This window comes from Medicago sativa, chromosome 5 (assembly GCF_051527215.1).
Source record: "Medicago sativa cultivar Bolivia chromosome 5, Bolivia_mono, whole genome shotgun sequence".
Classification (NCBI taxonomy): domain Eukaryota; kingdom Viridiplantae; phylum Streptophyta; class Magnoliopsida; order Fabales; family Fabaceae; genus Medicago; species Medicago sativa.
The window spans coordinates 33876006-33900404 of record NC_140753.1 but is presented as its reverse complement, the minus strand read 5'-3'; the positions used below and the strand labels follow the sequence as shown (position 1 = coordinate 33900404).

General features: G+C 39.3%; 1 protein-coding gene and 1 pseudogene across 2 annotated transcripts; both read left to right on the top strand.

Moving 5' to 3' along the window:
* The first annotated feature begins 251 nt into the window (after window positions 1-251).
* On the top strand, window positions 252-836 carry LOC146921937 (secreted RxLR effector protein 161-like). Its single transcript, XM_085711411.1, has one exon. It carries the CDS (start codon window positions 252-254, stop codon window positions 834-836), a length of 585 nt encoding a protein of 194 aa, XP_085567537.1.
* A 1607-nt stretch (window positions 837-2443) lies between these two features.
* On the top strand, window positions 2444-5427 carry LOC146921936 (receptor-like protein kinase FERONIA pseudogene; annotated as a pseudogene). Its single transcript, XR_015012281.1, has one exon. The product of XR_015012281.1 is annotated as a receptor-like protein kinase FERONIA pseudogene (transcript).
* Window positions 5428-24399: the final 18972 nt, after the last annotated feature.

Sequence of the window (24399 nt, the reverse complement as noted above, 5' to 3'; positions counted from 1 at the left end):
TAGAATTGAAAACTAGCAAAGTAGGCATAGTAATGCATCAACATAAGTACATTGGGGGACTGCTTGAAAGGTTTCAAATGATTGATTGCAATATTGCATCAAATCCATCTGAAACAAATGCTAAGCTGGATGAATGCAGTAATGAAGAAAGAGTAGAACCTACTGAATTCAAACAAATAGTGGGATCACTGAGGTACTTATGCAATAGCAGGCCAGATATATGATTTACAGTAAGTATCATCAGTAGATTCATGAATGATCCAAGAAAATCCCATCTCACTACAGCTAAAAGAATAGTGAGTTATGTGAAAGGTACCCTGAAGTTTGGCCTGATATTTCCAGCTGCTAACAATGAAGGAGAAGCTGAACTAGAGGTATACTCTAATTCAGACTGGTGTGGAGATAGAATGGATAGGAGAAGCACTTATGGCTACCTATTCAAGATCAATGGTGCTGCAATTTCATGGTGCACTAAGAAGCAACCAGTTACTACTTTATCATCGTGTGAGGCTAAGTACATTGCAAGTACATTTGCAGCATGTCAAGCAATCTGGCTTGATAATGCAATAAAGGAACTTAATTGTGAAGTAAAGAAACCACTGCAGCTGAAGATTGACAACAAATCAGCTATAAATCTGGCCAAGAATCCAATAACACATGGCAGGAGTAAACACATAGAAACCATGTTTCACTTCATAAGAGAACAAGTGACAAAGGGCATGATTGAGGTGGTGTATTGTCCTACTGAAGCACAGTTAGCATATGGCTTCACAAAGGCATTGAAGATTGACAGATTCACTTTCTTAAGGGACAAGTTAGGTCTCATAGAATGTTAGGATTATGGATTAAGAGGGGTGTATTAGTTTGTGTGTTTTAATCCATAATCATGATTAATAAATGCTTAAGAGTTTAGTTTGTTTTGTTTGGATAAGCTTGTTAGGTAGTTACAAGAGACTTTCTCTCTAAGTCATTACATATAAATACTTGCTTGTAACTCAATTTCACAATCCAATCAGAATAACAACTTTCCAATATTATCTTCTCTCTTTCATCAATCCATAACAAACCCTAACCACCATAACTAACTTCATCTCCTTCATTAGAAACACTAATTTTCGATTACTTGTGAATGAAGAAACCATAGCTGCGCTAATAACGTGAAACTAATGTTGTTACACGAGGTCAGACAACTTGAATTTTCAAAAAAGTTGGTTGTCGGGCAACTACACCTTAATTCCCAAGCAATGTAATTTTTTTTGTAGTATATTGAAACAAATTATTATATTTCTCAACAATGAATTTTTAAAAAATTTATGACAGCAGCAGAAAGAGAAATATGTTAAGAAAATGTGAAGTTCAACTACTAGACTTTCTAGCATTCATGGTTTTTTTTTCTTTCGATTTTTTTAAGATAAAAGACTATTTAGGGACAATAGCTAACTAGGCCTATAAATGGTCCGGTCAGCATAATTGATCGGTCATGCCATATTCATGGTTGAAATCGTCAAAATGGGTAACAACTGATGTGGTCTGGTTTGATCAGTGTCACTTACTACCGGTGGCAGAGCCAGAATTATTATAAAGTTTGGGCAAAAATAATTTTTAACACATTTTTTTTCTTTGCAATTTTTGAGATGCAGGCCTCTTTCACTCTTTGGGTTTGTGATATATTGCATTTGCAGCAAATAATAAAACATTCATGGGGTTTACATAAGAAATTGCAAGCAAATAATAAAAAAATCTAAAGAAAACGCCCAACAAAAAATATACATAAGAAATTTATAGAGGTTTATATAAGAAATTCAAAGGAATTTACATAAGAAATTGCAAAAGTTTTGGGCCAGAGCCCGGACAACTGCCCAGGTTTGCCGGGCCTTGGATCCGCCCATGCTTATTACTACCTCAAACTTGTTATTGTTAGACAGACGGTATAATCTGGATTCGAACCTCAGTTTTCTTTTGTGTAAGTTTCCAATAATTATCTTATAAAAAAAGAAAAAAGAAAATGAATAACACACAAAATATAACAACATGCATGGTTAGTCTTACGTCCATTGGTTGGGATTGGCTAATAGAAGGGGTTCATGTATTATTCGGTATTTTGAGGGGCCAATAAGTTCATAGGATTCCTATGTGTCTGCATCAAATTAAACATATGTGCGATTTTATGACCGACAAGTGAGGGAAGTATATACATCTTCCACGAAATTGTTAATAGATTATAAAAAATCTAAGTGGATATACAACCAAAACATCAAAAGGAGTGAAAGATTCTTTTAAAAAAAAGGAGTGAAAGAAAATTCTTATGAAGATTCTATCATCTTCCTTTCTTTTTTAATGACTCAAGTAAACGTGTTTGACTTAAGCTCTTATCCTATTAGTCAACAAGCTTATTGTTTTTTAAGCTGATTGAACCAGCTTGAATCGTTAGGTTAGAGAAAGCCTCAAGACTAAAAGTTAACTACAAAATTACCTATCAACGAGATCCTCACATCCTCTGTAGAATTCAAACTTAGGTGCTTGAAGAATATTAGTCGAGTCCTTACCAACTGGACCGACCTTTGTATGTAACAACCAAATAATCATCTATGTGCTACTTTTTGCCAAACAAAGTTATAAAGAAGCAAAACATAAATAGTTTCAAAGCTCGTCTTATTTACCATTCTCAGAAAAGAAACCATTTAGGTACAAAAATGTTGGAGAAATTCATGAATGTTGTTACATGTTTTATTGTGTACATTTTTTTCTCAAACATTTTACACATAGTAGTTAATGCTGACAATACTAGCTATGTCCCCTCAGAAAACATAGTTCTCAATTGTGGTTCTAACACATCTGAACTTGTTCAATATGATGGTAGAATCTGGAATGGTGACATTGATTCACTATATGTACCATCCTATGAAGACATCATCAACAAGTCCTTAACAGCAATAGCACCTACTTCAAATCTTCAATCCATTCCTGAAGTTCCGTATATGACAGCTAGAATCTTTCAATCTCAATTTACATATAGATTTAATGTAACTTCAGGTCCGAAATTCATACGCCTGCATTTCTACCCTTTTTCTTATTTGAACTTCAACATGTCAAAAGCTTTCTTATCTGTCACTGCTGGTAACTTCACTCTTCTGCATAACTTTAGTGTTTCTCTAAATGTAGATTACTTTGACTTAGCATATTTAATGAAAGAATTCATTGTGCATGTAGAAGAGAACACTCTAGAACTTACTTTCACTCCATCATCAAATGATTCTGATGTTTATGCATTTGTGAATGGTATTGAAGTTGTTTCAATACCAAATGGTTTATACATTGGTGGTGATGATTCCCCTATTCCTTTAGTTGGCCACTATCCAGAAGTTGTTTACATTTATAATGATTCAGCTATGGAAAATTTGTATAGATTGAATGTAGGAGGGGAACAAATTCAACCGAAATATGATACCGGTATGTTTCGCAATTGGGATATGGATGATGGTTACATCTTTGGGCGTGGATATGGTTTCAAATTCCTCAATAAGAGCATGCAAGTTTTGTATACTGATCATGTTCCAGAATATATTGCTCCTGATGATGTCTACCGCACGTCGCGTTCCATGCCTTGGTATTGGGATGGACTTATCAATTTAAATTTCAATCTAACATGGTTTTTTGAAGTTGATTCTGGCTTCCTGTATCTAATTAGGCTTCATTTCTGCGAAACTTTTTATGAAATAACTAAGGTGAATGAGGTGGTGTTTTCGGTTTTTTTGAATAATCAGACAGCTGAAGAACAGTTTGATCCAATTGATATAGGTGGAGGACCTGAAGTTGCAATTTACAGAGACTATGTTGTGTTGGTTCCTAACGATAGTGATGCAAAGCAAGATCTTTGGTTAGATCTTCACCCTTACGAGTATTCAAAACCTCATTTTTACAGTTCTTACTTGAATGGTGTTGAGATCTTTAAACTTAGCAGTGTTGATAAGAATCTTGCCAGCCATAACCCTTCGGGAAAGAAGTTTGGATCATCTGGAACGGCTACACCGCATGTTGTTGAAAAGGTTAAAAGCTCAAAGAAACTAAAATTCATCGTCATTGGATGTGGCCTTGGTGTCGTGGCAATACCAATTCTTTTGTGCTTAATTTTATTGAAATTTAAGGTGATTAAGCCTAGAAAGATCATGTCATGTTGTGTCCTTTCCCCTAATCAAACTGAAAAGGCAAAAAAGTCATCATCATTTTGCTGTCAATTTTCATTGAAAGAGATAAAAGTAGCAACAAATGACTTCAACGAGGCTTTGCTTATAGGAACAGGTGGATTTGGGAGTGTTTACAAAGGTAGCTTTGATGATGGTGCATCTTTTGTAGCTATAAAACGCGCCGATCTTATGTCTCAACAAGGTGTTATAGAATTTGAGACAGAGATTCATTTGCTCTCGCGTGTACGGCATAACAACCTCGTCTCACTTGTGGGCTATTGCAATGAAGATGATGAGATGATACTTGTTTATGACTTCATGTCCAATGGAAATCTTTATGACCAACTTCATTTGAAGCAAAAAGATCAGCACCAGCCTCATTTGTCATGGATTCAAAGACTTGAAATTTGCATCGGAGTTGCAAGAGGTTTGCATTATTTACACACCGGCACAAAGCCTACAATCATTCACCGTGATATCAAGACAACAAACATACTCTTAGACCATAATTGGATTGCTAAAATTTCAGATTTTGGTTTATCAAAGGAAAGTTACACTTCCTTAGGCACAACTATCGTCAAAGGTAGCACCGGTTACCTTGATCCGGAATACTATCAACGACGCGTGTTGACTGAGAAATCTGATTTATACTCACTTGGTGTGGTTTTGTTGGAAGTGCTAAGTGCAAGGCAAGCTTTAAGTCCATGTGATGATGCTGATGATGATGATGAGCATTTGAGCTTGGCTGAATGGGCTAAGTTTTGCTTTGAGAATGGAAATGTGGAAGAAATAGTGGATCCAAATTTGGAAGGAAACATAGTTAAGGAGTGCCTCGAGTTATATTTAGGTGTTGCTATGAAATGTTTGGCTGAAAGAGGAGTGGAGAGGCCATCAACTAGTGATGTTCTGCAGAACCTTTTTATGGCATTGCAGATTCAAAAAAATGGTGGTAATGTACAAGATGATTTACAGGACTATTCAGACTTGACACCTGGCATAGAGTTCTCTGATATTATGATGCCTGTTGGCAGGTGAATGTGATTTTTTGAAACTAAATTGAGTTGATGATGATAGATATTATTATGACTTTGCTATTCAAATGGTTGGTTGAATTTAAGTAATAGTTTGTTTGAAATGAATTTCAATTTGTAAGTAGTAGGAGCCAAAAGCAATGTATAATATTTTGAATGTAGACTGCAGTGCCATGTACATAATGTGTAGTAGAAATCAATGAATAATATGTGAATTCAATTCTATACTTTGGTTTTTTTAAGCAGTCGACTTTTGACTTAATTAGAGCTTGAAGCTTCCTTAATAAAGATATTAACAAGTATTTTATAATGTTGAAGTTTGTGCAGCAAGGATTCTTCAATGGTGAAATTGATTTCTGATGTTAATGATGAATTTGATATAGGCCTTTTGAATTTACATTCTTGAAAATATATTACTTGCATTCAGTTATTGCAAAAACTCATGGTAGTCATAACATAACATTTTTACATGGATTCAAAGTGCTATTTTTGACGTGTCTATGTGATAAAAAAATAGATGTTTTAGTTTTTTGGCTCCCTTTGCGATCCAACGGTAATATCAGAGTCGATGGTTAAATAGTTTAACTTAGAGATGACAGGCTACTTCTCTGAAAAGTATTCTTAATGATGTGGTGGTCAGCGATGTGGTCTCTTGATGCATGTTAGGTGAATGGATTGACTCGCTTTTAAACAGGAAATTGTTGTAGTGTCGAGTGTGAGAAAATAATTCATGCTTGAATTAAGTCCAAAAATTTGGCCTGATCAAAATGTTAATAGGTTTGGAAAGACTTTAGCTCCTCTTCAAACAAATATACCTTGGCACCGGCCACCTCAGTGCGGGCCTTCCAGGCGACGGCCTCTAAAGAATCGTCAATTAATTTCTGTTTCAAACTGTCAAGCTCACCATACAGGTCCGTCACCTGCTTGTCGAAAGAAGAAAGAGAATCCTTCGTCTCCCTGTCCTCCTTCTCTGAGGCCAAAAGCTTGGCAACAGCTTCCTTGACTCTCTCCTCAGAAGCAGCAAATTTCTGGTTAAGCTCGCGATTTTCCCTCTCAGCCGCCTCCCGGACCTCCTTCGCAGCTGCCTCCTTAGCCCGTTCCAAAGCAACCTGGTGGGAAGCCTTGAGGTCCCAAAGCCATTTATCCCCTTCCTCCAGCAGACGGGACATATCATCTGCCGGGCTCTCAAGAGCGTACCCCGGAACAATCTCATAACCCGCCATCATGGTACCCAGAACGACCGTTTTATAAGCACTAATGGCACTGTCAGCCACTAATTTTCTCTTCTGATTAAGGTCCAGATCATCCAGCCAAGCCCGGTCCCAAGGCAATAAGGCCTCCATATAGTCTCGCCTGGAACGAGGAAGGGATGAAGTATCCGAAAAAAACAACTGAAAGCCGAAATAGAGGCTCCAAAACCGACTGAGAAACAGATGACGAGGCCACAACCCGCACGGAACCGGAACCCACTTGAGTAATGGCCGGAACACCAGAAACAAGAGCCCGGCTTGGGAGCTCATTCCCCCGTTAATCCTGCTCACCCACTCGAAGTCTTTTGGGCCACCCCACTTCATCAATCAGGTCCCCGTTCCTCTTCGAACCACTGATGTCACTGGAATTGGCCAAGGGGGATGGAAAAAGGACCCCAAAACCTTTGCTAACGCCCTTGGAAGGAGGAGACTCCATCATTGGCCTACTAGAATCACCAGGTACAACAACAACCTTAAGTCTTTTCAAAGAATCCCATACGACATGCGTAGGGGGGAACAGATCGCAGAAGACGTATGAAGCGTATCTTTACCAGGAGAAGAGAGGTCTGAGGGACAACCTGGAATGGGAGGGGGAACACAACTCCGCCCGAAATCCTTCAAACTGTTAATGGAAGACATTGAATCTTCAAAAACAAGAAACAGATGATAAGCCAATAGAATAAGGGACAACCAAAAAGCAGAAATAAAAAGGGAAACAAGGATTTTCCCTCACCAAAAATTTTGCGACGATAAGCGACATCCCGTGCCTTAAGGATCAAGATTGTATTTATAAATCGGGGCACCCTTTTTAAAGGACCACAGGATGCTGCGGATCTGAAACCCGCTCTAATTCGAAGCCGGAAACAAAGTCCTCAAGGGAGGATTTCAACCACTGGCAGGAATGAGTAAGGTACCCCTCTACAAAAGAATAATTAGCGGATGGTTTGCCAAAGTGATCTCGGGTCCAAAAATGAGGGAAAAGGGTCCTATGCACCACATCTCCAGAAGGAGCGGCACCTGGATTCGGACCATCCGAGTCAAACTCGTCTGGAAAATCTAAAGGAATGCGGCAAATACTCTCGTGTGCCCGACGACTCACAGGACGGACCAACAGATACCTGTGCTTCCAAATATCAAGAGGATCCGCGTTGTCCTCAAATAGTCTGACATGCTGATAAAGTTCCACCTTACTATGAGCAATTACAACATCATTACGGCGAACTCCAAAGAGAGTGAAAAAGAGACGAAAATTGGGCTGCCGGTGTTTATACTCACAACAGAATTGGTAAACCTTCAGGAAAGCCCAAGAAAGAGGATGAAGCTGGGAAGGCGCGACCTTCAAATGACGAAGTTCTCCTAACTCAAAATGATTAAAGGGAGCAGAGGCATCCAGTTCCCCATTCAGGATATTGTAAGTAACAAAACCACAACCACGGAAGTGGCTGCACGCCCTTTTTGCCCCCTTTGGACCTGCAAAAGCCCAGGACCCGGGGAGACTCAGAGATTTCGTTCAACTGGTCGACAGACTGATAGTAAGAGACAACTTTTGTGACCTCACTATCCACCCAACTATAGTCAGAATCGAAACTAATACTCCTACCATGTCCGTCCATTGGCAAAGGGCCACCCTTCCTGAAAAGATAAGGGAAACCGTGACCACGAGCCCTAGAACACTCCTCCAACCACCACACAATCTCTCTATGAGAGGGGAGATGCCTCAAATGACTGACTGCAGTGAGGTTCTCTAAAGTAATGGAAGGGAAGGTGAAACGGGTACCCACCCTCGTAACTTCTACCACACCGTCGGCCTGGATAGGACAATCATCAACCGACAAACCCACTTAGTGTCCAGGAATACTGAAATGATCACTCATCTCTCACTATCAACCCCAAAAGCAAAACTAGAAGAGAAGATGAAACAAACAGATCAAGGCGAGAGAGGGATACCTTATGAAAGTTGTGCAATCCATGAAAGGAAAGATAAAGAAGGAAATAAAGTCGCTTCTAGGAGTATGAGTTCACCAAAGACAGTTGCAAAATCGTTCGAAGACAAAAATGATAAACGAAATGAACAGAAAGAGAAGGACCCCTCTTATAAGGTCCCAAAACCGAAAATCAAACGACTACGAATAAAGAAAACCAAAGGTCCGAAGTGCAACGGTAAAGATTCAACCATTAGATCGAGAAAAAGACTCCAGTAACGCGCACATGTGGCCTGAAACCCGAAACGCGTACAATACACGAACGAGACATGTAGAAAGAAAAACTAAACGGCCATCACATCACCAACGTTCTATATGATTCATTTAATTGCCAACTACTCCCACTAACTCACAGTGGGGCGCCTCCTACTCACGGACGGAATCAAAGATCACGAACAAACACTTTAAGGGTCGTCCGACTTAGCTCATCAACGAACGCCACACTCTTTGCGGACGGGCTTCAGTTCCTAAAACAATGCATCGAGGGCCGACAGGCTAAGTCGTCGACGAACGCCTTTGATTGAACGCCTCTTTCTCTGCAAAAAGCCATTGAGTTATAAAGACATCAACGGCTTGGGGGCAACTGTTCTGGACCACTCACACGACTACACGTGTACAATATTACGCCGCCTGAAGGCCTCACACTCAAAGAAGCACGCCAACTCGCCTGTGCCGTGCTACACTGGATCATTGCCTCCCTGTCGGGATCACGTTACACGTGTCCACTCACGTTCCTAATCATATGCCGCATAACCCAGAGACAGTTATGCCAAGATCGCTCCTATATAAGGGTGAACTTGCTTCACCCTCAAGGTACACATCACTTTTCACAACTCTCTTAAGACTTTTCTCTCAGTTCCATTACTGACTTGGTCGTCGGAGTGCTAACGTGCCTGCAAGCACCTTTCGTTCCACCACAGAAGACGCTTCGTCACTGATGACAGTCAGTCATTCGCTATTTTTAGTGCCATTTTCATGATATTTTTGAGTTCACAAGCAAGATTAAGCAGCAAGAAAAGCAAGACAAAACTGAAGAAACTGAAAAAGGGCATCGTGTCACGATTACTGAAAAACATGTCACGATTTGGAGCTTTCAAGAAATATGCATTCGACATTGGTGAAAAAGTATCACGATGGCAAAAACGTGACACAATTATGGAAACCCTAATTTGGGTGGTTTGTTACACAAGGCATAAATGTGTCATTATTTACTTAAACGTGCCACGATTTTAGAAGCAATTGTTGCATATTTAAGCTGAAGACTATTCTGAAAACAAGGGTTACGATTTGGAGAGAGCAAAGTTGTAACGCCCTATTTTTATTACTTATTTATTTATTTGAGTTTAGAGTCTTTTCCGTTATAATTTAATTAATATGTTTGATAAGTGATATTTTTATTATTATGTGTTGATATTTATTAGTAGCCCCGATTTTATTATTTAGTGGAGAAATATATTTAGTGGAAGTATATATTTAGTGGAGAAATATATTTAGTGGAAGAATATATTTAGTGGAAGTATATATTTAGTGGAGAAATATAATTATTTAGAATAATGAGGTTTTGGGGCAGAATTGGAATTAAGAAAAAATAAATAGGTTAAGGTTTATATAAAGAGGAGAGTTAGAGTTAAAAAAATAAGGATTACGTGCAAACTGTTTTTGGGAGAAAGAGGAGAAACCTAGAGAAGAGAAGAACCAGAGAAGAGAAGTCTGTAGAATCCTTGCAATCAATCAATCTAAGGTAAGGGTGCGACTATCATTCAATAATCTTGAGTCTATGATTCTGAAAATTTCATTTAACATGTTGTAGGTTTAGTTTTTGAGAATTGGAGAATTAGGGTTAAGAGTGATAATTGATGATTTATGTTATGTTGTTGTTGATTTGTGGTTATTGATGATTGTTGTTGTTAATGTCATACTATGAATTGGGTATGAATTATGTTGAGTTGTTGTTGTTGATTGTGATGATTTTGAATGAATGTGAAGTTTGAATAATATAAGTTGCTTTTTCTGCTTTTTTCTTATCTCTGTCCCGAATTTTGAAATAGAAACTGGTATTGATCGGTACAGAATTGGTTTTAGATGTAAACACGATAGTTGTAGGTATGGATGTTAGTTTTCTAATGCCATTGGTCTGTCAAAATGATTTATAGAACTTGAGTTATGGTCAAATTACTGCACGTAGGTCACAGTGAATTTTTATGGACTTTCTGCAACTTTTCCGAATTTGAAACGAAAACTGGTATTGATCGGTACAAAATTTGTCTTAGGTGTAAACATGAAAGTTGTAGGTATGGATGTTAGTTTTCTAATGCCATTGGTCCGATGTCAAAATCATTTATAGAACTTGAGTTATGGTCAAATTACTGCACATAGGTCACAGTGAATTTTTATGTACTTTTTGCACAACTTTTTTGAATTTGAAACGAAAACTGGTATTGATCGGTACAGAATTAGTGTTAGGTGTAAACACGAAAGTTGTAGGTATGGATGTTAGTTTTCTAATGTCGTTGGTCTGACGTCAAAACGATTTATAGAACTTGAGTTATGGTCAAATTATTGCACGTAGGTCACAGTGAATTTTTATGGACTTTTTGCACAACTTTTTCAAATTTGAAACGAAAACTGATATTGATCGGTACAGAATTGGCCTTGGGTGTAAACATGAAAATTTTAGATAATTTTGTTAGCTTTCCAGTGGCTTTAGTTTGACGTGAAAATGACTTTTAGTTTTTGAGTTATGATGAAAATACTCCGATGAGATCTTAGCGAAATTGTACGGTGACAACATTCTCTATTTTATGTTTTTGCGTCTTTTTCACACGTCTCTGATTTAAATTGGTCTTTGGTATAAACATGAAAGTTGTTGATAATTGTGATATCTTTCTAGTATCCTTGGTTTGACATGGGAATATGTTATGTATAATTTATTATGTTTTTACAAAATTGCATGATGAATTGTTGGTGTTTGAATATAATATTATCGATGATCTGTGAAGTTGTTATAAGATGATTTAATGTTGTTACTGATGATATGTATATAATCGTATATGCATTATGTGAATTATAAGTGATGTTTTGAGACGATGATTACATTTTGATATTGTTATATCTTGAGATTATTGATGTGCTGCCATGTTGCTGTTTACTATTGATTAAAGCTACATGTGTCGGTCTAAGATGTGAGATGTAACGCCCGTTTCGATTATTAATTATTTTAATGAGTTTTAGAATATATTTATATGAATGGCGTGATTTATACGAATTAAGTGATTTATGTGATTTATATGATTTATTTGAGATGTTGTGACTTATTTTATTATTTAATAAAATAAGATTTGAAAATAAAATAAATGTTGAGATGTGGGGTTATTTTGTGAATATTAGAAAGATTGGTGGTAGAAAGAGGAAATAAGATAAATTAGATGAGGGGTTATAAATAGGAGAAGTTAGGTTAGAAAGACATAGAATGTATGATCAGTTTTTGGTGAAAAAGGGAGAAAAGTCAAGAGAAGAAGAGAAGACAAGAAGAGCTGCGATTTCACTTCCTTAAGCTAAGGGTGAGACTAAATCTCAGTAATATTAAGTCTGTAATTCTGAATTTGCAAATAACACGCTGTAGGATTAGTCTGTGAGGATTGAGAATTAGGGTTTTAAAGTGAGGAATTGATGATTCGATGATGAAAAGTTGTTAGATTGATGTAGAAATTGTGTACAGACCTTAGATAATCCCTAGGGTGATAATTAGAAGCAATTTTGAGGTTAGAACCATGAGATTAGGTGAAATTTTGAGAAAAACTGAATCCTGCCCGAGCTGACATTCATCACTCGCAACCGCGAGTAGCTTAACTCGCCTCGCGAGCTATGAACTTCATCGCTAGCCTCGCGAGCAATATCGCTCGCCACCGCGAGCAACCTTGTCGAGAATCTTAATTTCATAAAATTATGTTTTGGGTCAGGTTTTATCTGGTTTTGAGTGCCTTAATAAGAATAGAAATGATTAGGCAAGTTTTTAGATTGAATTTGGGCACAGGGAAGTTAAAAATGGGATTTTTGGGTGAAAAATGTCAAGAATTCGAGAGCTATCAGAACCTAGCTCGTCTCGCGAGTACCTTAGCTCGCAATGGCGAGTAGTCCAATAATGAACTTGCAACCGCGAGTAATTGAGCTAGCCTCGCGAGCAACTCAGTGACATATGCTATTACTCTTGCAGAATTGTCTGTTACTCTTGAAGAATGGCGAGTAGTCCATCTTTGATATATGTCTGTTACTCTTGAAGAATTGTCAATTTGCTATTGTTTACACTAATGTTTTACTCTGCTTTATCTCCCAATTTAGCTTTAAAAAAAAAAACTTTTCAATTGTGTATGTTTTATTGCATTTTCAAGTCATCCAAAATATCTTTCTTGCATTTCAAGTCATTTGAATTGTCTCTAGTCAATTGCATCTTTCTCTGCATCTTATTTCAATGTTATTTGCAAAATTCATGAAGAAGGGTATTTTAGTCATTTCCTGCATTCAAACTCATTTTAGTCCTTGAAAATTGTTTGTGTCTTTTCATTTGGTTTGTATAAGTTCTTGTTTCAATCTCATGTTAAAATCCATTTCAAAAATTGCACTTGAGTCATTTTGAGTCAGTTTAGCCCCTAGGGGCATTTTAGTCATTTCCTGTGTTAAAATTCCTTTTAATCCCTAAAAAATTGTCTCCGAGTCTTTTAATTTGTTTGTATAAACTTTTGCTTTAATTCCCTGTTAAAAAACCATTTTAAAATTGCATCTGAATCATTTTGAGTCATTTTAGTCCTTAGGGGCATTTTGGTCATTTCACACGAAATTTTGACAAAGAGAGGTTACTTTAAAGTACCTCATTTAGTAGTTGGTTCATTTTAGTCCGTTCTGTTATTTTTAATCGTTTCACTTTACGTTATTTTCCATTTACCAATTTTAATTCAATTTTATTTTTAATTTTCATTTTAGTCCTCAAATTCCTAATAATTGCATTTTAGTCCCTAAAGTTTTTTATTTTGCATTTTGGTCCATTTTTTTTATTTCAGTCCTTTAAGTTTTTTTAATTTACAGTTAAGTCCTTTAGTCCAAGAGTTTGCAGTCCAGTCCAGTCCTTTTTTTCAAATTGCAGAATAGTCCTTTTTTTTCAAATTACAGATTGGTCCCAAACTTTCAAAAATTGCAAAGAGGTCCCCAAAGCAAGAAACTCAGCAAGGCCGAATTTCTCAAGTCCAGAACAGGTGTCAGCAAGCTATTGGCTCAATTATCACACTTGTCAGCTATAAATATGGCCAACTCATCAACACAGGAACAACCAACAATCACAATAAGCCACATCACAAACACATTTCAATTTTCTCTCTCTTTCCATCAAGATCAAAACCGTAACCGTTTCTCAAGAACACCAAGAACCTTCATCCCCAAATCATAAACCCTAACCTTCCAGAATTCAATTCAACCTCAATTCATCACAAATTCGCCTCAATCCATCACGCATTCGTACCAATTTCACCACAAATAAACTCAATTCAACAATTACTACACAAAATTGGTTCGAATTTACAGAAAATTCTCAGAAGAATTATCATCATTGAATTTTCACCTTCGCAATTCAAGCAAGAATTCGTCAATTACAAAGACGAATTCCTTGCGATCACGAAGGATTTGAGGAGAGAAGAAGAAGATCGAAGTAGAATCATAGCAGTGAAGAAGAAGAAGAGGATAACTGATTTATTTTTAGTTCAAGAACTTACCAGAAGCATTTGCAAGGATCTTTTGTTCGAATCTCCGAATTAAAACCAGGTATTCCTCAAAACTCCTTCGTTTTTCATCGCAAAAGCTCAACGAAGATCCACAAACACAAATAAACGGTGAATCGAAGCAGAAACTTTGAAAAGATTTGAAAAAGATTGAAACCGAAACCCTAAAATGTAAATCCATGAAGATTCACCTTTTATTTGCAAAATCTGAGTTCAAATCCATGATCAGTGAAGAAAGTAGAGTAGATTAGGGTTTCGTTTCAAGAAGTTACAAAAAAGATTTGAAAACCTAGAAACCGTAAGATTCAAGCGTAGATCTGTTCGTATCTAGGCCTTATTTCGAAAAACAAGTTTCAGAATCATGAAGAGGAAGCAAAGACGAACACAACGGTGTAAAGATTTTCAGAAAAAGTGTTCAGGTGCGGCGGCGCCGCCGGCGAGCCACCGCACCTCCTCCGCTGTGTTCGTCGGAGAAGACGACGGAAAGGAAGAGAGAAGTGAGAGCTTCTCTCACTAGAACAACATAGAGAGAGAAAGAAGTAGAGGAAGTGAACTGGACCGGTTGTTCAATCCTTTTATAAACTTCTGAACCGGTCTGGTTCACTTCCGGTTCAATCTCCCTTCCTTTTCCACCCTTTGATCTAGGTTTGAGTTGTTCTGGATCAATCCAACGCTCCTGATGCGTTTGGATGATCCAGGACCCATTCACCCTTGGGCCTGGGCCTTTTTCCTGCGTGGAGTTGGTGTTCTTATGATTTTCTTGCTATATACATACTGCTGCTTGATGTTTGCACCCCTACTTTAGCCTAAAAATTCATAATAAAATTCCTAAAAATTGTTCTATGTGTTCTTGTTGTTTTTCTTGACATTTTTTGTGATATTATTACATATCAAAACCTGGCAGAAAAATATTGTGATACTTTCTTGCTTTATTACTTGAATTCCATGTTAAAAGTCCATGAACATTTAATGCCAACCCTTGATAAATAGTTGCGGTTCTTGGCATATGATTTTATGAAGTTGTTACTGTTGTTTGCATGTGTTTCCACTGAATATGTGCATGTGATGTTTGGTTGCTTGCTTTCCAAGTTTTATTTTGTGAATAAATAGTGCAAATAAATCTAAAATTCACATTAAAATACAAGGTCATAATGGTACTTTGATTCTCATTTTTAAACCTGGATTTTGTGCCTTGAAAGTATGTTGAGTTATGAGAATTATAGGTCATATTCAAGCCTTGCATTGGTGATGAATTTTTAGGTCTATTGCATATTGTCTTTGCTTGTTTTTAGGTCATTTCTCTCACCTTTTGTATGATAGTTTAACTTACCTATATCTCTATATTTTTGTGCCTTATATTACTAACAAATTCATCTATTGGTTTCATACATCTTATAAGCATTTCACCTCCATTCCACTTCTTACCATTTAAAATTCATGCAATACTTAGTATGTAGAAAACTTAGGGGTTTTGTAATTTTTCTTAACGCTTTTAAATTCTTGCAAGACCATAGCATGTATTTAGGCCAATGATGTAAAGGACAATGGACTCTAATGATGTACACCGACACAAGCACCGATACATCCACACACGTCACATGGATACTTAGATGTATGTTTAGGGTATGCATGCCTAGATGTATGTTTAGGTGATTGAATGCTTAGATGTATGCTTAGGAATCCCGATACTTAGAAAATTCTTTTCTCCAAAAAACATGAACAACATCACTCAAATCTTTCTCCCAATAAACTTTGGGATCAAAATCCCATTAATTTTCCTTTTATTTTCTTAAACAAAAACTTTAATGAATTTTTAATCATACTTAGACTTCTTTTGCAAAATAACTAATTCCACCTCACATTTTCAAAACCTTATGCCCTTGAGGCCTCTCTCTCTCATTCTTCAAAATTCCATTTTCAAACCTAAAATCAACCAACAAAAACAAAAACATTTTTGGAAGAGAACTACGGTGGATTTGATCCCTTAAAAGGGTACGTAGGCAAGGAACCATTCCTTCAATTCAAATAAAACAAAATTCAAACATTCTCCTCCCTCCAATTCTTCACTTAGTAAACTCGTAGGTGTAAATGTCATTCTTCAAATAGCATTTAAAAATAAAGCGCGCGCATAGAAAGTAAAGACGGTTCCTATAGGATACTATAGTCGTTATGGGTGCCTAACACCTTCCCGTAGCGAAAACAACTCCCGGACCTCGATTCTCAAGGGTTTTGCTTATTTTTCCCTTCCCAAGAAAAAATGAGATATCAAAGGTCAAAAATGTTCAAACTTAATCAATGTTTGACACCCAAAAACCAAGATAAAACAGCTGGCGACTTCACTGGGGAGATTCGAGAGTTACGCCTAGTCTTTATTTTTTACGCTTGCGCTTGTATGTTTGCTTGCTTCTTTTACTTGCTTTCTTATGTGAATAAATGTTTACTTTCTTGCAAACGTGTGGGGGTGAGGATATCAAAGCCATACACCCGGGCTGAGTGAACTTAGGATTTAGGGGGGATATAATCGACAATTCAATCCGGGGGTTGCCTCGTGTATTGGATTATGCGATCAATCCCACATAGCTGAGGCATTTTGGGGGTGATGTTGTCGGCGCGTGTTGTCGCGTTTAGGCACTTTGCTTCTAATTGTTCTATGACGCTATGAACCGTAGATTACCAAACCCATCCATGGCCATTTTCTAGGATGTAGTGCGGGGGCTAAACCGAGTGTTTTTCTCGAGTTTTAGTCGTCACGCGATGCTACACTCAAGTTAGACCTTCTTACGGATAATCATGGAGCGAGTGTTTGTCCCGTGACACCATGATATACGTCAGAGAGGTTGCAACTTGGGAACTCTTTTTAGAACCCGGTTACTATTACCTAAAGCCCTAGTTTCACCGGACATCATGTCCACCCATGACCCCTTGACTTTGAATTTTAACCCTCCATGTTTTCTCCGTACTTGAAAGTGAACATACATACATGCATACATGCATAAACTTTTTCCATGCATTTATCGAAGGGCTTAGACAAATTGAATTTGTAAACATTGTAGGAATGGGGAAGACTAAGTCCTACAAGTTCAAGGAAGTGGATTTGGCTAGTTTGAGAGATTTGGCACTCAGGATTAAGGATCCAACCGGCTTCTGATATCGTTATGGGGATTTACTTACTATTCTCCGGACTAATGTGGATGAGAAGCTTGTGCACACTCTAGTGCAATTCTATGATCGAGACTATCAGTGCTTCACTTTTCCCGACTTTCAGTTGGTGCCCACACTCGAAGCTTATTCTTGCTTGATGGGTCTATCTATTGCTAAGGGGGTACCTTTCACGGGTCTTGAGCATCCCCTTACTCCATTGGTTATTGCTAAGGATCTCTATCTCAAGACCACCGATGTCTCCAAGAATCTTGTCACTAAGGCTCGCATCCGAGGGTTCACTTCGAAGTATCTACTTGAGAAAGCCAACCTTAAGACCACGTGTCAGGACACTCTTGAGGCTATTCTTGCACTACTCATCTATGGGCTTATCCTCTTTCCAAATCTTGATGACTTCGTAGATATGAATGCTATTATGATCTTCCGCTCCAAGAATCTGGTTCCTACTTTGTTGGCTGACACATACCATGATATTCATGATCGATCCGGCAAGGGTCGTGGGTATATTCTCTGCTGTGTGCCTCTCCTCTATAGGTGGTTTATTTCGCACCTTCCGAAGTCTTTCCATGATAATCCGGAGAATTGGAGTGTTTCACAGAGAATCATGGCTCTCACCCCTAATGAAGTTGTTTGGCTCACTCCCGCAGCTAAGGTCAAGGAAATTATCTTCGGTGGTGGAAAGTTTCTTAATGTACCTCTTCTTGGTACTCGGGGTGGAATCAACTATAACCCGGAGCTCGCCTTGCGACAGTTTGGTTTCCCGATGAAAGAGAAGCCCGTCTATCTTGCTACATCTCCTTACTTCTTCCATTACTCTAATGCTCCTACAGGAATAAGGGAAGATTTCATAGATGCTTGGTCTAAGCTTCGGAAGAAAGAGGTGAAACATATGGGTGTGAGATCCGGTATTGCTCATGAGGCCTATACTCAGTGGGTGATAAACCAAGCTGAGAAGATTGGCATGCCTTACCCCGCTATGAGATATGTGTCTGCAACTACTCCATCCATGCCTTTGCCTCTACTACCTCCTACTCAGGAGATGTATCAGGAGCATCTAGCTATGGAGAGCCGAGAGAAGCATCAGTGGAAGACTAGATACTATGAGGCTGAAAATTTGATTATGACTTTGGATGGAAAAGATGAGCAGAAGACTCATGAGGTTTTGACATTGAAGAAGGAGTTGGCTAAGGCTAGGAAAGAAATTGAAGAAAAGGATAGGCTGCTCATGAGGGATTCCAAGAGGGCTAGGGGAGCCCGTGACTTTTATGCCCGATACTGCAGCTATGAGTCTGAGTCTGAGTCTGAGGATGATCCTTCCACTTCCTATGCCTGAGGATTTCTGTTGTTTGTTTCTAGTTATTGTTTATGATGTTTTACATTTCAAAGTCTATCCCTTGGCTTAGTATTTCAAAGGGAATCATCTTGTAAAAACTTTGTGATATTCCGGTGTTTCGTCTGCTTATGTTAGTTAATGTTTCAGTTGTTTAGTAATGTTTACAAATTTCTAATTTGTCTAAAACCCTTCGATAACACAAAAGAGTCTTTTTGCATATGCATTTACACATTTCATGCATCATATGCATTCATTGGTCACAAAAAACTTCCCTTGTGCTCATCACCTCCTGGTTCTCCTGCCGCAGTCTGAAAGGTGGCTCGTGCTCGTAAGACTTACCAACCAGATAGAGTTCATCACACAAGATTATACAAGAGAAGAAACATGGCTAACTTTGAAGAAGAAAATGCTCAGCTCCGTGCCGAACTAGCTACTATGAAAGAAGACTTGGCTGAGGCTCATGACACTATGTCTACTCTGATGGCTGCACAAGAACAACCGGTCACATCTGGTCCGGTCCTTACTGAAGTGGTGCCATCCATCCCATTATCCACTGTGACTTCTGATGCTCGGTTTGTCATGCCCAACGGGCGTCCCTATGGACTCTCTGCTTTCTATGCCCCTAATACTGCGGCTGGTATCTCTGGTATTGGTAATCAAGGACAGGTGCCTGTGACAACTTTTGCTTCGACATCTACCTCTATGCCTCAAGTGACTACTGTTACCGATCCTGTCGTACACATTGTACGACAGGTGATCGATGTTGACACTACATGTGGACAGGACCCTATAATGGAGGCTATGAGAGAACAATTAAGAGAACTAGCTGGAGAGCTCCGGAGGTCAAAGCTAGCCGTGGGAACAGTGTTTCTGCTAAGGCCCGTGATCTATGCTTGGTATCCCGATTTGAAGTTCCTAAGAAGTTCAAAGAGCCAGATTTTGACAAATACAATGGAACTTCTTGTCCACATAGCCATGTCATTCGGTATGTCCGAAAGATTGCTAACTACGCAGATAATGATGCACTGATGATCCACTGCTTCCAAGATAGCTTGGCAGACGATGCAACAGATTGGTACACTAGTTTGAGCAAAGACAACATTCATACTTTTAAGGAACTCGCTGCTGCTTTTGAAAGTCATTATGAGTTTAACACTCGCTTGAAGCCAAATAGGGATTCCCTTAAGTCTTTGTCTCAGAAGTCAGATGAAACCTTCCGTGAGTATGCTCTGAGATGGAGAGGGGCAGCTGCCCGTGTTTCTCCTCGGCTCGATGAGGAAGAACTGACACAGATATTTCTGAAAACCTTGAAGAAGGAATATGTTGAAAGAATGATAGTCTTTGCACCGAACAATTTCTCCGACATGGTTACTATGGGCACTCATCTAGAGGAGGCTGTCCGAGAAGGTATCATTGTTCTTGAAAAAGGTGAATCCTCATCTGGTGCACCGAAAAAGTACGGTAATGGCCACCATAAGAAGAAAGAATCCGAAGTAGGGATGGTGTCTGGTAACCGGTCTGCAGCTGCTGTCGCTCCTATCAATACTACTCAGTTATCTCTGCCCTACCAATATATGTAGTACTCTCAACATCCTTTCTTCCCACCGTTCTACCAGCAATATCCTCTGCCACCGGGTCAACCACCAGTGCCCGTTAATGCCATTACTCAGCAGGTACAACAACAACCTCCTGCTCAACAGCAACAGCAGCAACAACAGGGTCCTCGGCCCAGGACTTATTTCCCACCAATACCGATGCGGTATGCTGATATACTCCCAACTCTACTTGCTAAAGGACATTGTGTCACCAGGCCAGGCAAGCCTCCGCCTACGCCATTGCCTCCCAGGTTCCGACAGGATCTCACATGTGAATTCCATCAGGGCGCTCAAGGCCACGATGTTGAAGGTTGCTATGCTCTGAAATACGTTGTGAAGGATTTAATAGACAGAGGACGGTTGACTTTTGAAAATAGTGTTCCACACGTTCTTGACAACCCGCTTCCAAACCATGCTGCTGTTAACATGATCGAGGCTTTCGAAGGAGTTCGTGTTCCTCGAGAGGCTCCCATTTTGGACGTCCGTAATGTTGCTACTCCCTTGGTGCCACTGCATGTCAAACTTTGCCAAGCCTCCTTGTTTAATCATGATCATGCCTCCTGTTCGGACTGTCTTCAGAATCATATGGGTTGTTGTGTGGTGCAAGATGATATACAGGGCCTAATGGATAATAAGCATCTGGTTGTTAGCGATGTTTGTATGATTTTGCCAGTGTTTCATGATGCTCCCGCTAAAAGCGTGCCTCAGACAAGGGAAGTGGAACCCCTAGTGATCAGACTACCTGGCCCGGTATCTTATGCCTCTACTAAGGCAATCCCTTACAAGTATGATGCAACTATGATTGAGAATGGGGTGGAAGTGCCTCTGGTATCCCCAACTACAGTTGATAACGTTGCTGGAGAAGTTACAACTCTGAGAAGTGGAAAGATCCGTCCACCTTTGTTCCAAAAGAAGGTCGTTACACCTATGGTCACAGTAACTCCACCAGTTGCTCCTCCTGTTGACCAGAATGCCAGCCCATCAGGCCAGTTTATTGAAGAGTCTAACCTGGATGAAATTCTGAGGCTTATCAAAAAGAGCGATTACAAGATTGTAGACCAGCTGCTGCAAACTCTGTCAAAGATATCTATCTTGTCTTTGCTCCTGAGCTCAGAAGCTCACAGGAAAGTGTTGATGAAAGTACTGGAACAGGCCTATGTTGATCATGAAGTCTCCGTGGATCAGTTCGATGGAATAGTGGGTAACATTACTGCTTGCAATAACTTGGGGTTTGGCGATGACGAACTCCCCGAAGCAGGGAAGCACCACAACTTAGCTTTACATATCTCAGTGCACCGCAAGTCTGACATGATATCCAATGTGTTGGTGGACACTGGATCGTCCTTAAATGTAATGCCCGAGTCTACACTGAGACAGTTGAGTCATCGCGGAATTTCCCTAAGGGGATCTCGCAAAGATGTTCTTGGAGAAGTAGATCTTCCAATTACCATTGGTCCTGAGACATTCCAAATCACTTTCCAGGTCATGGACATCAATGCCTCTTACAGTTGCCTCCTCGGAAGACCGTGGATTCATGACGCTGGGGCAGTAACTTCTACTCTGCATCAAAAGCTCAAGTTCATGAGGAACGGTAAGCTTGTCACTGTACATGGTGAAGAAGCGTATCTGGTTAGCCAAGTGTCATCTTTCTCTTGTCTTGAAGTAGGGACCGCTGAAGGAACATCATTTCAAGGCTTGACTGTTGAAGGTGCAGAACCCCGAAGGGGTAGTGCTACTATGGCTTCATTGAAAGACGCCCAGAAAGCTGTTCAAGAAGGGCAAGCTGCTGGCTGGGGCAAAGTGATACAGATTTTAGAGAATAAGCGCAGAGAAGGTCTTGGGTTCTCCCCAACCTCAGGTGTTTCAACAGGAACTTTCTACAGTGTTGGGTTTATCAATGCTATTGTCGAAGATGTTGTTGGAAGTAGTTATGTGCCTACATTTGTTGTACCAGGAGGCACCGTGAGAAATTGGGAGGCCATTGATATTCCTTTAGTCATGCATGCTTCCATGTAATGCGTCTTGTTGCTCATGTTTTTCTTTGTTTTCAAAATAACAATCCTTTCGCTCTGCCCAAGGCGAAAGTGATGTCTTTGTAAGGGCATGTTTGTTTCGGCATTGTCGTTATTAATAAAAGTTGTCGTCTTTTCTGTGACTCCTTGTTTTTTACTTTTTAGTGCCTTTTTCTTGGAAATAATGGCAATGCCAGAAAAAACCAAAACATCTGTATTTTCTTATTAATTTCAAAAATCTGCATGAAAAACATTTTTCTAAAATTATCCCAATCATATTATGCAGATTGAACCATAATAAACCCGTTGAACACAGTGACCCTATGGTTCCTCCAAATTTTGAATTCCCTGTATATGAAGCCGAAGATGAAGAGGATAACGAAGAGATACCGTATGAGATCACTCGACTGCTTGAGCAAGAAAGAAGAGCCATTCAGTCTCACCAGGAAGAAATTGAGCTTATCAACCTGGGCACTGAAGAGAACAAGTGGGAAATCAGAGTTGGTGCTGCGCTCGAGCCAGAAGTAAAAAAGAAGATCACTCAGCTTCTCCATGATTATCCAGATGTCTTTGCATGGTCCTATGAAGATATGTCGGGTCTAGATCCCAAGATTGTGGAACATCGGATACCGACAAGACCTGAATGCCCTCCTGTCAAACAGAAATTGAGAAGGTCTCGACCAGACATGGCTCTAAAGATTAAGGCTGAAGTGCAAAAGCAAATTGACGCAGGTTTCCTTATGACAGCTGAATATCCTGAGTGGATTGCCAACATTGTACCAGTACCAAAGAAAGATGGGAAAGTTCGAATGTGTGTTGATTACAGAGATCTGAATAAAGCCAGTCCAAAGGATAACTTCCCATTGCCTCATATTGATGTGCTTGTTGACAGTACTGCTCAATCCAAAGTGTTCTCCTTTATGGATGGTTTCTCTGGCTATAACCAGATACAGATGTCACCTGAAGATAGAGAAAAGACGTCCTCCATCACTCCCTAGGGAACGTTCTGTTATAAAGTGATGCCGTTCGGCTTGATAAATGCTGGTGCTACCTATCAAAGAGGTATGACTACTCTGTTTCAAGATATGATTCACAAAGAGATTGAAGTATATGTTGATGACATGATTGTGAAATCAAGTGATGAAGAGCAGGATGTCGTGTATTTGAAATAGATGTTTGAAAGATTAAGAAAGTACAAGCTGCGTTTGAATCCCAACAAATGTACGTTCGGTGTAAGATCCGGAAAGTTGCTAGGCTTCATTGTCAGTCAAAGAGGCATTGAAGTTGATCCTGACAAAGTCCGAGCCATCAGAGAGATGTCGGCTCCTCAAACTGAAAAGCAAGTCAGAGGTTTCCATGGACGCCTGAACTATATTTCAAGATTCATATCTCACATGACCACTACCTGTGGACCAATTTTCAAATTGCTCAGAAAGAATCAGCCTGTTGTATGGAATGATGAATGTCAGGAAGCTTTTGATAGCATCAAAGAATACTTGTTGGAACCACCTATCCTTGTCCCGCCAGTGGGAGGAAGGCCTTTGATTATGTATCTGTCAGTGTTAGATGAATCTGTGGGTTGTGTCCTCGGTCAACAAGACGAGACTGGAAAGAAAGAACATGCTATCTACTATCTGAGCAAGAAATTCACCGACTGTGAGACTCGGTATACGATGCTTGAAAAGACTTGTTGTGCTTTAGCTTGGGCTGCCAAACGCCTGCGTCATTATATGGTGAATCATACAACTTGGTTGATATCCCGAATGGATCCAATCAAGTACATCTTTGAAAAGCCTGTTGTTACTGGAAAGATTGCACGTTGGCAAATGTTGTTGTCTGAATATGATATTGTGTACAAAGCTCAGAAAGCAATCAAAGGAAGCATCCTTGCTGAACATCTCGCTTGTCAACCTCTTGATGATTACCAGCCGATTAAGTTTGATTTCCCAGATGAAGTGATTATGTACCTGAAAGCAAAAGGTTGTGAGGAACCACTGATCAATGAAGGGCCGGATCCCAATAGCAAGTGGGGATTGGTATTTGATGGTGCTGTCAACGCTTATGGTAAAGGAATTGGTGCTATCATTG